The sequence below is a fragment of the Sciurus carolinensis genome, chromosome 12 (genome assembly GCF_902686445.1).
Source record: "Sciurus carolinensis chromosome 12, mSciCar1.2, whole genome shotgun sequence".
Lineage (NCBI taxonomy): Eukaryota > Metazoa > Chordata > Mammalia > Rodentia > Sciuridae > Sciurus > Sciurus carolinensis.
In genome coordinates, this window is record NC_062224.1 from 29,650,890 (window position 1) to 29,663,973 (window position 13,084).

Consider the following 13,084-nt stretch of genomic DNA (forward strand, 5'->3'; position numbering starts at 1 on the left):
AGAAGGGGAGGTGCAGAACAGGGTTTCCTTCAGACTGCAGATCCTTTCCTTTTCCAGAATATCAGATTTTTGTGCATTCCTGCTTCTAAGCCAGGACTTAACATGGCTTCAAAGAATAATGAACTGGATCTGGGAATGCAGAGCCACAGCCCATTCCCAGATGTGTCTTATGATTAGTTTGGGGATATTTGTTTGTTTGTTGTGTTTGAATTTACTGCCAACATTAAAAAGGGGGGAAAGATTTCCCATGGAATTCTCTTTTTTTAAAAAATGAGCCATTCATTTGTCCAGCAAATATCTTCTCCATGCCAGAAATCCCGCTGTTGTACACTCTTGGGATAAAGCAGTGTCAAAACAAATTAGGGAAGGGCCCTATAATTATGAAACTTTTGTTCTAGAAGGAGACGATGTACCAGTATACTTAGATGGTACCATAGGACAGTTTAGCCAAGTGGTGACAGAGAGAGTGATTGGTTGGTCAGCGTCTGCAGAGGATTGACATTTGAACCAAGATCCAGAAGACACCTAGGAGCCTGACATGGGACAATCTTGGGGTCAGAGCACCCTGGGAGTAGATAAAAAGGTCTTGATTTGGAACCAGTTTGGCCACACATACAGCAGCCAGGTCACTGAGAAGCACTTTCCCTTAAGTAATGACAACATCACCTGTAGGCATTTGAATCTGCTAACCCCTGACCTAGTCTGCCAAGTGACTAGTTTCCTTGCTGAGCTGATCAGAGATACTTCTGATGTTGCTTCCAGCAATGACCACCCAGTTGATGCACCACAGCCATATTGTGGGAAATGGCAAAGGGCTTTTCTGAGAAGACTGCTACCCCTACTCAAGAGCACATAACTTAGAGCTTTGCTGCTGAAATGGTGGTCCACAGATGAGTGGCACCTGCATCACCCAGGAGCTTCAGAAGAGCCCCTCAGGCTGTCCTCCCAATCCACCCCATCAGACCCTACACTTAGGACATCTCCCATCTTAATAGGCTCTTTAGAAAGACCTGGTAGAGAGCATCCTATCACATCTCTCCTGCTTGCTGACTCTCTTGTGCCATCCGTCATCCTGAACTGTTTTTCTAATGCCAGAGCCTACTGGCCATGCCACTCACAGTCCTTTGCTTTCCCCGCCCAGCTCCTTCCAACCTGTAATTGCAAGATGGTTTTGGACTTAGTACTGAACTAAATTTTTCTCCAGATGAGTCTAGTTAACTCATACTCTGATACTACTTTCTGCAAATTTATAAATATATACATATATCCATTAAATTTTATTAATGCTACTGTGTAGCCTAATACTTTTGGCCATCTATTCAAGATCTAAACTTTCTCTTTTTAAAATTTTTTTATTCGGGCTGGGGAGATAGATCAGTTAAGAGGCCCTGGGTTCGATCCCCAGTACCGCAAAAAAAAAAATAGCTTAAAAATTTTTATTCTAATTAGTTATACATGAGAGTAGAATGCATTTTGACACATGATACATAAATGGAGTATAACTTCTCAGGTTCTGGTTGTACCTGATGTAGAATCACACTGGTCATGCATATGTACCTAGGGTAATAATGTCCCACTCATTCTACTATCCTGCCTAATCCCACCCCCTCCCCTCCTTTCACTCTCCTCTACCTAATCCAAAGTACCTGTTCTTTCCTAACCCCCACCTTATTATCAATTAGCATCTGCATATCAGAGAAAACATTCAACCTTTGGTTTTTTAGGACTGACTTATTTCACTTATCATGATATTCTATAGCTCCATCTATTAACCAGCAAATGCCATAATTTCATCCTTCTTTAAGGCTGAGTAATATTCCATTGTGTAAAAAGAGGGGTGGGAAGGGTGGAGGAAGGAAAAATAACAGATTGAGACAAACATCATTACCCTATGTACATGTATGATTACACAAATGGTATGATTCTACTTCATGTACAACCAGAGAAATAAGTTGTACCCCCATTTGTTTACAATGAATCAAATAAATTATTTAAAAGTTTTCCATTGTGTATGTATTTTCCATTGTGTACCACATTTTCTTTGTCCGTTCATCTGTTGAAAGGCCCCTGGGTTGGCTCCATAGTTTAGCTGTTGTGAATTGAGCTGCTGTAAACATTGATGTGACTGGATCACTGTAGTATGCTGATTTTAAGTCCTTTGGATATAAACTGAGAAGTGCAATAGCTGTGTCAAATGGCAGTTCCATTCCAGGTTTTCTTCATACTGCTTTCCAGAGTGGTTGCACCAATTTGCAGTCCCAGCAGCAGGGTATGAGTGTACCTTTTTCCCCACAACCTCATCAACATTTATTGTTGCTTGTATTCTTGATAATTGCCATTCTGACTGGAGTGAGATGAAATCTTAGAGCAGTTTTGTTTGCATTTCTCTAATTGCTAGAGATGTTGAACATTTTTCATATGTTTGTTGATTGATTGTATTTCTTCAGTGAAATGTCTGTTCAGTTCCTTAAGCCATTTATTAATCAGGATATTTGGGGGGGGATTGGTATTAAGTTTTTTGAGTTCTTTATATATCCTGGAGATTAATACTCTATCTGAGGTAAAGATTTTTCCAATTCTGTAGGCTTTCTCTTCACGTTATTATTTCCTTTGCTGAGAAAGGTTTTTAGTTTGAATCCATTCCATTTATTGATTCTTGATTGTACTTCTTGAACTTGTTAAGGAAGTCAGATCCTAAGCCAACATGGTGAATATTTGGGCCTACATTTTCTCCTATTAGGCACAGGGTCTCTGTTCTAGTGACTAAGTCTTTGATCCACTTTGAGTTGAGTTTTGGGCAAGGTAAAAGTTAGGGGTTTAATTTCATTTTATTACATATGAATTCCAAGTGTTCCTAGCACTATTTGTTAAAGGTGCTATCTTTTCTCCAATGAACATTTTTGGCACCTTTTTGTAGTATGAGATAACTGTATTTATGTGGGTTTGTCTCTGTGTCTTCTGTTCTGTATGATTGGTCTACATGTCCGTTTTGGTGCCAATACCATGCCGTTTTTATTACTATTGCTCTGTAGTATAGTTCAGGTCTGGTATTGTGATGCCTTCTGCTTCAGACTTCTAGCTAAGGATTGCTTTGGCTATTCCAGGTCTCTTATTTTTCCAAATGAATTTCATGATTGCTTTTTCTAGTTCTATGAAGAATGTCACTGGGAAGGCATAAGCTTTCTATAACTGCCAGAATCTTTATGGTTTCCCATTATTGCTTCTTTCCTAAATTGCATTTCAGTAAGTCCTGTGATCACTTAGCAAAAACTTAAAGGAAAAAAAATAGTTGCTTCAATTAAATTTATTTTTTAGGAATCTCTTTCCCTCCTTTCATGCACAAGGCCCTGGGTTTGATCCCCAGTACTGCAAAAAGGAAAAAAAAAAAATCTTCCTCAGAAATCACATAACCAGGGAACATCTTGTAGCAAATACAGGCTCATTTCATGTCTTAATTTCTAATATTCAATGTATCTGTGATTTTGTGCTTCAAACAGAAGGTTGTTGATTATAGTGAGTTGCCCTTAATTCCATTCTTGTCCAAACCAGTCCTGAAATGTACTTGCCCAAGGCTATAAGAATTTATCTGTAAGCACATTGCTTTCTCTCTTCAGTTTGATTGCTTTCAACAAGAATGATTAGATAATTGCCCACCAGACAAGTGTTTTGCTATATAATTAACGAGGAATGTTTACTCCTCACAAATTTCATGGAAAAATAATTCCAAAGAAGGCAACCTAGCTATTCAAAGCCACAGACTTTAATTTGGAAAAGAGAAAGCTACTCCACAATAGGGTAAATGTGGAAATTGTCACTGTTCCTATCGTACTGATGAATGAAGCTTAAGGGCTGGTAGATTTTTATATTTTGCTGTTAGCGAATGATCCTGTGCCAGTGTGTTAAAGCATGCAACAAAGTAGACTTAGATCTTGGTACTACTATGTGTACGATTGGTAAAAAATCATAGTAGAGGTTAAAAGAGATGAAAGTCCCCCAAAGCAAGTCATCTCTCTAGCTCCTAAAGAAAACCCAGTATATTCAGGGATCAGGAAGGCACAGTAATGACGGTGATGAGGAGGAGGATGAGGATAAGAGGAAGAGGAAGAAGAGCAGCTCACTCTGGATCCAAGAGATACACTTCTTAAGAAGATTGTTCCCCCAAAGAGTTAATGCTTACTCCTTGCCTGGTTCTTTGGCCAGAGCCACCACAGCCCAAGTGAGGAGATAGTTACTGACCAGAGAAAACAGCTGAAAAGCAGGGAAAAAGTGGTTCCCACTGTCTGAGTTCATGCCTGCATTAGCACAAGCGGCCTCATCCAGAATGTTATTCTAGACATGTGAGGAGTGGGAGAGCAAACCAATATGGAACAGTGACATTCTGAATCCAGGCTCAGAATTGTCATTCTCTAGAGTTAAGCCAAGCACCATAGAAAGAGATTTTCAAAAAAAAAAAAAAAATGTGTATTGAAATACCTCCCTCATCTTTTGGAATTGAGTTAGTTATGTATTCTGCTAACAAGTTTCACTGTGTTTAAAGCACCCGAGTTCTTCATGTAGAAACTGTATTTATCTACAATGATTATTATGCACAATAAAGGACAGACAGGAGAAGATAGTCCTCGTGCTCCCCTGCAGGATGGGATGGGATATCCTAGCAATCATCAGAGGGCCACTTTCCTACCTAGTTACCAAGCACTAATGAGGTCAACTTTTATTTGCAACATATAAAAAAAAAAGGGAGTTAAAAAATTGAACAAATGGTTTCCCCAAAGGCAAAGTAATGGTAAAATACAAGGAGAGACTCACCCGAAACACATGTCTAATTTTAATACAACCTAAGGAGGTCAGATTTATCTTGCCTTTGTTACCTGGCATGTTTATTTTGCCTGGAAGCCTCTCTGTAATAGGTCCACTACCTCATTCCAACAAGCACTTGGTAACAAGCAAAAAACAACCTGATCTTATGAGTACTGTGGAGTTTAAAAAGGAAACTGTATGTGAAAACCTACACTTTCAGAGATTACATGTTGACATTGACACAGTTTTAGTGTGGGGGGAGGGTGATCTGCTTCCCACTAATAGATTGCAGGGGTGAAAGAACAGAGCTTGCACAAGAACTCAGCAAACTATAAGAAACAAGCAAAGGGAAGCAAATGTGACTGCAGGTAGGACTGTTTATCATCACAGCAAACACATCCATAACCCTCAACTCTGTATTCCTAAGGGCATTGGTATTTCAGAACCTAGCATTATAATTATCATAATCAGAACCCTGAATTTTAAAGATAAATAAAAAATGTGTGTATTTTTGTAAGGCAGGAGAAAAGGATGCTTTTTAAAATTTGTATAAAACTGCCTTTTCCAATTTTGGCACATGTAGAAGATAGCTTCCATGCCACGGTTAGGAGGTGTCCTGAGGGTTGTCACCGAGGGATACTTCTCCCAACCTCTGTGCAGTGAGGCTTACCTTTTATCTGGTTTATATATTTGTTTCTGCTTCAGATTCCATTAGAGGATTTGAATGCCTTACAACTATTTGAAAACTGACAATTTAGAAATTTCTGTCATGCAGAATTTCTTCCTTGGTGTTGCCAGAGAGATCACCACATGAGCTTCACATACCGGCAGTCCCAGTAATAGACAAGGCCACAGGCCTCAATCAGAGCAAAAAGGCTCATGTCACCCAGCCAGCTCCTGAGACACCTGCTCAGTAGCCAGGTTGGTGTATTGGGACCGTACACCTTCTACAGGTTGGAGCCCAGGACCCTGATGGGGGCTGGAGTGGCCAGACACTTGGGGTCCTGCCTACCTGCACCAGGTGACCCTGCCTTGGACTTGCACATCCCAGCAGCTGCCTGCTTGGAAGGAGGATGCTGAGGGGACAGTAGGAAGCCATGGGAAGAGGCCTGGAAGGAATAGCCTAGGGAAGGGCAGAAAAAGAGTCCAGAGGAAGTAGGTCCCAGGAGGCAGCTCTGCAGGTGCTAGTATGACATCAGAAGCTGCTCTGTGTCTGAACCACAAAGGTGAGAAGCTTCACTAGGACAGCCCTTTGAAGATGCACTGCCCCAGGAACATCCAGAGGCTGGCCACACCTGGCTGCAGATGAACTTCCTGGAGGAGAACAGGCAAGAGCAGCAGGAGCTTTCTTTGTCCATAGAGTAGGAGCAACCTGGTCCCTGCCTTGTTCTGCCTGAGCAGTGCCCGATGCCCCCGCACACAAACACTCTGTTAGCATCTGATCACAGCACCAGCCGTCACATAAGCTTGGTCAACATAAAGAGACTTTAGGGACATTTGTTTTCTCTGCCAGCAGTATCATCTATGAAGAAGGAATCTCAGCCCTTGGTCCCTAGGCCTGAGCACAATAATCTCTTCTTATATGTGCCTGCTGCCCAGGTGGGGAAACCAGCCTGCACCCGCCGCAGCATCAGGATTCCAGTAATGAGAAGCATATGTTTCTAGTACACAATTCATTAATTCTTGTATTCCCCATAGCTTACTTCCTCCCACAAAACACAGAAACCTGGAAAATGCTTTGCCAGTAACAGCATGATTGTTGTTGAATCCCAAAACAGTGTCATCCTTTAGTCACTGGCTATGTGTGCATTTTATAGAAAAATGTACGCCAAAATAAATAACTCTTTCCCAGCTGGCTCTGGTCCCTTTAGTTGGGAAGGGTAGCATCCCATTTTAATCACACTTTGCAGGGATATCTTTCCTGCCGACCGCAGGTTACCTGATGTTATTTTTGGATTGCGTCTCTAGCTTTCACTCCATCTGAAGTACTGTTGAGTTCCTACCCGTGGATATTTCTAGGTGTAAAGAAGGCGAAAGGAATATAAGACACAGGCCCAAACTCTCAAAGCTTACAGTCTCATAGAGGCAATAAGACCTAGAAAAACAGCCAGCAACCTAAGCTATACTAGATATACTAGAAGGAAAAGTACATAACTTGATTTGTATCTTGGAACATGGGTAGACTTTTTGAAGTGAGGGGAAAAAAAAGATAATCAGCAAGTCACAGACTTGAGCAAAAGTCACACTTTTTGTATTGTGTATTGTAAGGACCAACTTGGCAAGAACTAATGAGGGGGAGTGTGGCAGAGGGACAGGTGTTGGGAAGGCTGGCCATGCTGTGCCTTCATTTACAGGTCCCCAGGGGCCACTGCTGATGGCATTTGAAGCCCTTCCCAGGTGGAGCCAAACTCATTCCCAGACTCGGTACCACTATTCCCTCACAACCCAGGTTTCCCTCTGCCCCATCTTGTCTATCTTTTATACCCACTGCATCATGACTATGTCCTTGCTATTCCCTTTCCCCAGAATGTCCTCTCCTTTTTTCTCCTGGCCTCACCCCCTCCCCCTACTGACAAACCCTGCTTGATCATCAAAGCTAACTTCATCCTTCTCCCCTGCCCCAGGGGCACTCTTTCCCTTGCTGTACTCCCAGAGCAGCTATGACTTCTTCAATCAGTGATCTTTCTGGCTTCCAATAGCACCACCACCAGACCCTGGGTCTCCCTGGCTGGACCCGGGACCTGTCAGCTAGATGGCGTGTGTGTCTGTGTTTGTGTGTGTTCTTCTACCCACTTGACTTGCTCCAGATGTAACTTGGAGGTATTTTTAAAGTCTGTTTCGATTGATTTTCTTGCATTGTAGAAGGCAAAGGCAACTTAAGGGTAAAAGTAGGTGGTTTGCTCATGAATGAGCAAGAATGAGGGCTGTTTCCAGCTCTTATCCTCTGGGGCCCATTTATCCTAACCTAAGTATCTGCCCCATTTGAAGAGCAGTGACGCAAGAATCCAATTTGGGGAAAACTGCAAAGCAAAGAAGGCACAGCCACCTCCTGGCTGATCCAGAAATCTTGCAATTGGGGGAGCATGTGCGTGGGAGTGGGCATGGTATGTAAGTCATGACAGAAATCGAGGGGGCCCTGGGGCCCAGGCATGGGTGCAAGCAGTCACAAAGTCTGTTCTCTACTTCTGGGTAAACTTTCTTACCCATTATAGAGAACTTTTTTCTTCACCTATTCAGTGTCTTCTGTTTCTACTTCCTTAGGAGCCCCGTGGAGATAGTGATTCTCTCAGTTGCCAACAATCTGTGGGTAGTAGACACACTTCCAGAAATGAATCTGAATTGGGATTCCATGTCCTCAGACTCACTTTAGAATCCTTTCAGTTTAAATTCTGCTAACTTGAAAAGGAATCATCTGGAGTCATGATGGAGCCTGTTGCATGGGACAGCCAGAGAATGCAAAGCTCTTCTGGATGCCTGGCTTTTCCCACTGTCCCCTTTATATCGCTGCCCTTTGAGCAGAGGAGGGGGGCTGTGAGACAGGAGGCATCACATCGCAGGGTACCCTTCTACCCACTGCATTTGAATGTTACCATGGCAACTGATAGTGCCTAGAAGCTGCCTATGTATTGTTTCTTTCTTGGGGCAGCAGGGAACCATGCACTATTGCCTCAGCAATTTGTGCACCTGAGAAAGGAAGAGATGTGGAGACTGGTAGAATATTCTGTACACTTGATCCTTTCAGGCCTCTAGTGCCACAGAAGCGCTTCTGTGGCTGATGCTTGTAGGAGCGAGGCGGCTATGCAGGAGCCCTGAGTGTTCAGCCCACACCTCCACACATGGTCATGAGTCATGGGAGAGCTTCACCTGCCTCTCCCTTGCCTTCTGCCCATAGCAGCCCTCCCAGGCCTCAGAGCAAGGTGCTCTGCCGTTCAGCCCAGTGGTTCCACTTCTGGCTGGGAAACCACCAACAACCTTAGGCAAGTTAGTCTTCCTCAGTGGGTCTGCTCCTGCAAACTTTACAAAGTAACAGAATAATCAGACACTGGGAAGGTTGGTAGGAATACAACATGACAGAAAGGAAGCAATAACCCCAGCCTGGAGTCAGGCAGGCCTAAGTCCCTCAACTGTGCTTTCCAGCACCAAAAGATCTTGGAAGGGTTTTGCAGCTTCCTAGTCCTCAGTGTCTTCATCTGAAAAGGGACCCTGAGGCCTACCCTGTATGGTTGTTGTGAGAATTTTAGATAATGCACGTAAGACATGTATACTGTCTAATACATAGTGCTTCCTGAATGATGATTATTGAAGTAGTAATTGATGAGAAAGCATGGACTTTGACTTATTCAGTGTATCCTAACATCACCACCAACTGGGAATGTTTTTAAATACTCACCTAAGCCAGATTTACTGGGAAAGAATTTGCAAAGGTAGGATTGAGGAATCATAATTTTTTTTAAAAAGCTGTCTAAATTTATGATTACACAAATGGTATGCCTTGACTCCATGTACAAACAGAGAAAGAACATGTATCCCATTTGTTTACAATTAAAAAAAAAAAAAAAAAGCTGTCTAAGTAATTGCAACATAGCCAGTCTGTGATTGGGAATAGGAAATGTATTTGTTCAAGGATAATGATTATAAACAACACAAGATTCCCCACTTCTTTCCACTTCCAACAACCCCTGGCATGCTGCCATTATTCTATTCCTGCACTCCAAAGGCTTCTGCTGAAACTATCTGTATTTGGAAAGAGGGATGTTTAATAAAGTGGCTAAAACTAATTTGATTGGGGGAAGGCAAAGAAAGACTAAAATTATTCACTTTTTCCCTAAAGGGAAGTTGAAAAGCATTTTTACTGAAAGCTCTATGCAATCTCTAGGTGACAGTTTAACTCTCTGGACTAGCAAATAAGCTATAAACATGACATTTAAGGTGACTTTTACAAATACATAAGCCTTAATAGGAGTTTAGCACGCTCATAACTGAAGTTCTTTTCTGAATCCCACAGGAACGTGGCTGAAGAGTGGTCTAGGCCTTGTGCACCAGGAAGGCAGCCAGCTCACGTGGACGTACATTGCCCCCCAGCTGGGGTACTGGGTGGCAGCCATGTCTCCTCCCATCCCAGGTAACATGAAGCCAACACTGGCAATGATGGGGACTGATTTCTTTGAGGGCTCAGGCTAAGTATGCTTTTGAAAATAACTTCAGCAGAGAGTTCACATCCTACTCAAAACTGCTTCAAAGTCTGAAATCAAATGATGGAAAAAAGGCATTTGTGGGGGTGGAGGAGTTCTGGTTGGAACTTCACCATTTAAGATAAGAATAATGCATGGAAAACAGTCTTATCTCCTGTTTCTGTTTTGCTCGGACAGCTGCCGCGGGCCATTCTTAATCAAAAACCCAACAGATGAGGCTCAGACCTCCTCCCTAATTCCCAAAACAGCTGGGGCCTGGTGTGAGCAAGCTCATAGGAAGAACATTCAACAGTGAGACTAACAGAAAGTCACCATTGTGGGCTTCTTGGGGCAAAATATTTAATTTGACATTTCCTCACTGCTTATCAATTGTCCTGTGTCCAAAAAAATAATCTCTACTTAGGGTATGTGAATTAACTCCTGTTTTTTAAAGTGTGATTAAAAATGTGATTTGTAGCCTATATTCCCAAATGCATATTCCAGAATTATCTTTCAAATTGTGTATCTCAAGAGAATCATTTTCCAGTGATGGCTTCATTGCTACATTTCCATTAGAATCCATAACACTTGGACTGCCTACCTTCTTGAAACTTTTCCATGGTGACCAATCTTTATGCTTAGAAGGCATCTTTGATTATTATTTTTTTAAACCCATCTAAAAGTCATACACACCCTAATCTGGTAATAAAATAGGTGATTGAGCTATGATTAAAAGGTCTCTCTCCAAAATTAACCACGAAGGCAGTTCCAAATGAAAGGTCGAAGTATTTTAGCAATGGGATTATCACTGGAAGTAACACTTAGACTCCCAAAGTAACTAATGTGTTAGAGGCCATTCCTAGATGGGTGTTAAAAAGTTTGCTACAGTGATTTTATATTTCCATACCAAGAAAAGTACACTCCACATGTGTGTTTTCCTTGATGGTGTGGTTCTTGTAGCATTGTATGAACCAGGTACAGAAATGCCCCATTTTCCTAATTTGAAATATTAGAGAATGTGACTAAGAAGAAAGAAAGAAAAGAAATTCCTTAGGTACCAAAGTAGAGGCCATGTATTAGAGGCCCATGCATTAAAGTGAACTTTTATTTTAGACAGATTTCAAAACAACTGTGGCTATCAGCTTTCCATCATGCCACAGATGAATATATGCTTTTGTAAAAAAGGAAAAGGGAACTGCCAAACACAGCCATGAAGTAAGAGACTCAGAGCTCTGAAAGCATTCATGACCCAGCCTGATGGTATTTAATGTGTGGATACAGGCACGGGTAACCTCACAGCCATCAATTTATTAAAGCAAATGACAGTGATGCTGTGCTTTCACGTGTCCAAAAACAAGAAGAAAATCATGGGGGTTTCATTCTTTAATTCTCTGCTTAAGAAGGAAGCAAAACACAGCTACGAATTTTGTGCAGTTTTCTAGTGGCAAAGTTTAAAATAATTACATTCTGAGTACTTAACAGACTAAGTTTCAGTTTTCTGGAAATTATTTTCACAGGTACTTAAGAGTTGTTTTGTTTATCTTGTTTTTGTGGTGCTGGGGATCAAACCCAGGTAGCCAAATTTTCTTGGTGGCTTTGTCCCCATCTAGGGAGGTTGCCTTTGTATAAGAAGTTGTATATATGAACAATTTAAGGCAGTGTGGAGTCATCAACTCTTTTTCCAGCTTAACCCCCAACATCCCACACCATTGAAATGAATCATATTTGAGAGAGAATGGTATTCTCTTTGGACTTAGGAAATGCCACTATTTCCAAAAATTGATAAACCTCTTTGGGTTGATCTAACTCTTAAGAGATTTGGCTCCTTTATAAGATTTCTAAAGAAATCTGTCTCTTGAAGTATCAAAAAAAATTTTTTTAAGCAAATGGGTATTTGTGGAATTTAATAATCATAACAAGGCTGCCTTGGAATAATGTTGAAACCACAGTTCTTTCCTTTCCTTTCATTGGTGCACTGCCAGCATATTGACCACCAATAAATGCCCAAAACGTAATTTGCGAGGTTTTTGTTGTTGACCCATTGTCAGTGACATTAAGACAGATTTGCACTATTATTAAAGAGTGTGAATTAAACTCATATCTCTTGGTATTCTTTTTTTGTAGTGCTGGGATTGAACCCAGGGCCTTGTGCATACAAAGCAAGCACTGTATCTACTGAGCTACATCCCTAGCCCATCTTGGTATTCTTTATAATATAAATTTTTAAAGGAAATATTTTTATCTCTAGTAACCTTATCTGTAAATTATGAAGAGGTCTATGGCAGGGCTGGGTTGTAGCCCAGTGGTAAAACGCTTACCTCACCCAAGTGAGGCACTAGATTCAATCCTCAGCACCACATAAAAATAAATAAAATAAAGGTATTGACAATCTACAAGTATAAATATTAAAAAAAAAAAAGAGGTCTGTGGCTATCCAAGCTTGATGAAACACATCAGTAATTCTAGCTACAAGGGAGGCTGAAGCAGGCTGATCACAAGTTCAAGGCTGTTCTGGGTAACTTAGCGAGACCCTGTTGCAAAATACAATAAAGAGAGTTGGGAATGTATAGTTTACTGGTAAAATGCTTGCCTGGCATGAGCAAGGCCCTGGGTTCAGTCCCCAGTACCATTTAAAAAAAGAAAAGAAAACAACATGTATCCCATTTGTTTACAATAAAAAAAAAGAAAAAAGAAAAAAAGAAAAGAGGTCTGTGGCCATGTGCGGTTAGTCTTTTTAAAAACATAGAAGTGTTTTATTTTTTTAAATGGAAAGAATTTCCATCACACTTAACACCCTGTAATAAGTTATTGACTTTTTAAAGCCATAGTAAATTTGTGTCATACATTTAAGCTGATGCATTTAGGCAAAGGGCACTATACATAATCATAGTTGGCTGCCCAAGCAAAGTGAGAATAAAATCTTGTGGTTTCATTTTTCCTGTTGTATAAAATCCCCAGATACTCAGACCATCTCTTACAGGTGAGAATCCCCTTATTATGTTCTTATGCATCCATTTCCTTTTATTAAAAGATCATCTATTTAAAATGCTGAACATGCTACCAGGTGAGGCTCTCTTCTCGGCTAAGGAGGGTCTCTTGACACAGCCACATTCCTA

At 41.2% G+C, this 13,084-nt stretch overlaps 1 protein-coding gene across 2 annotated transcripts in view; it reads left to right on the forward strand.

The window, feature by feature from the left end:
• Fam171a1 (family with sequence similarity 171 member A1) overlaps positions 1-13,084 on the forward strand; it is a 154,977-nt gene that overhangs the window by 136,344 nt on the left and 5,549 nt on the right. For both annotated transcript variants that reach the window (XM_047521277.1, XM_047521276.1), the window contains one exon: positions 9,803-9,919. In XM_047521277.1, coding sequence (XP_047377233.1) covers positions 9,803-9,919 — 117 coding nt within the window. The remainder of the gene's footprint in view (positions 1-9,802; positions 9,920-13,084) is intronic.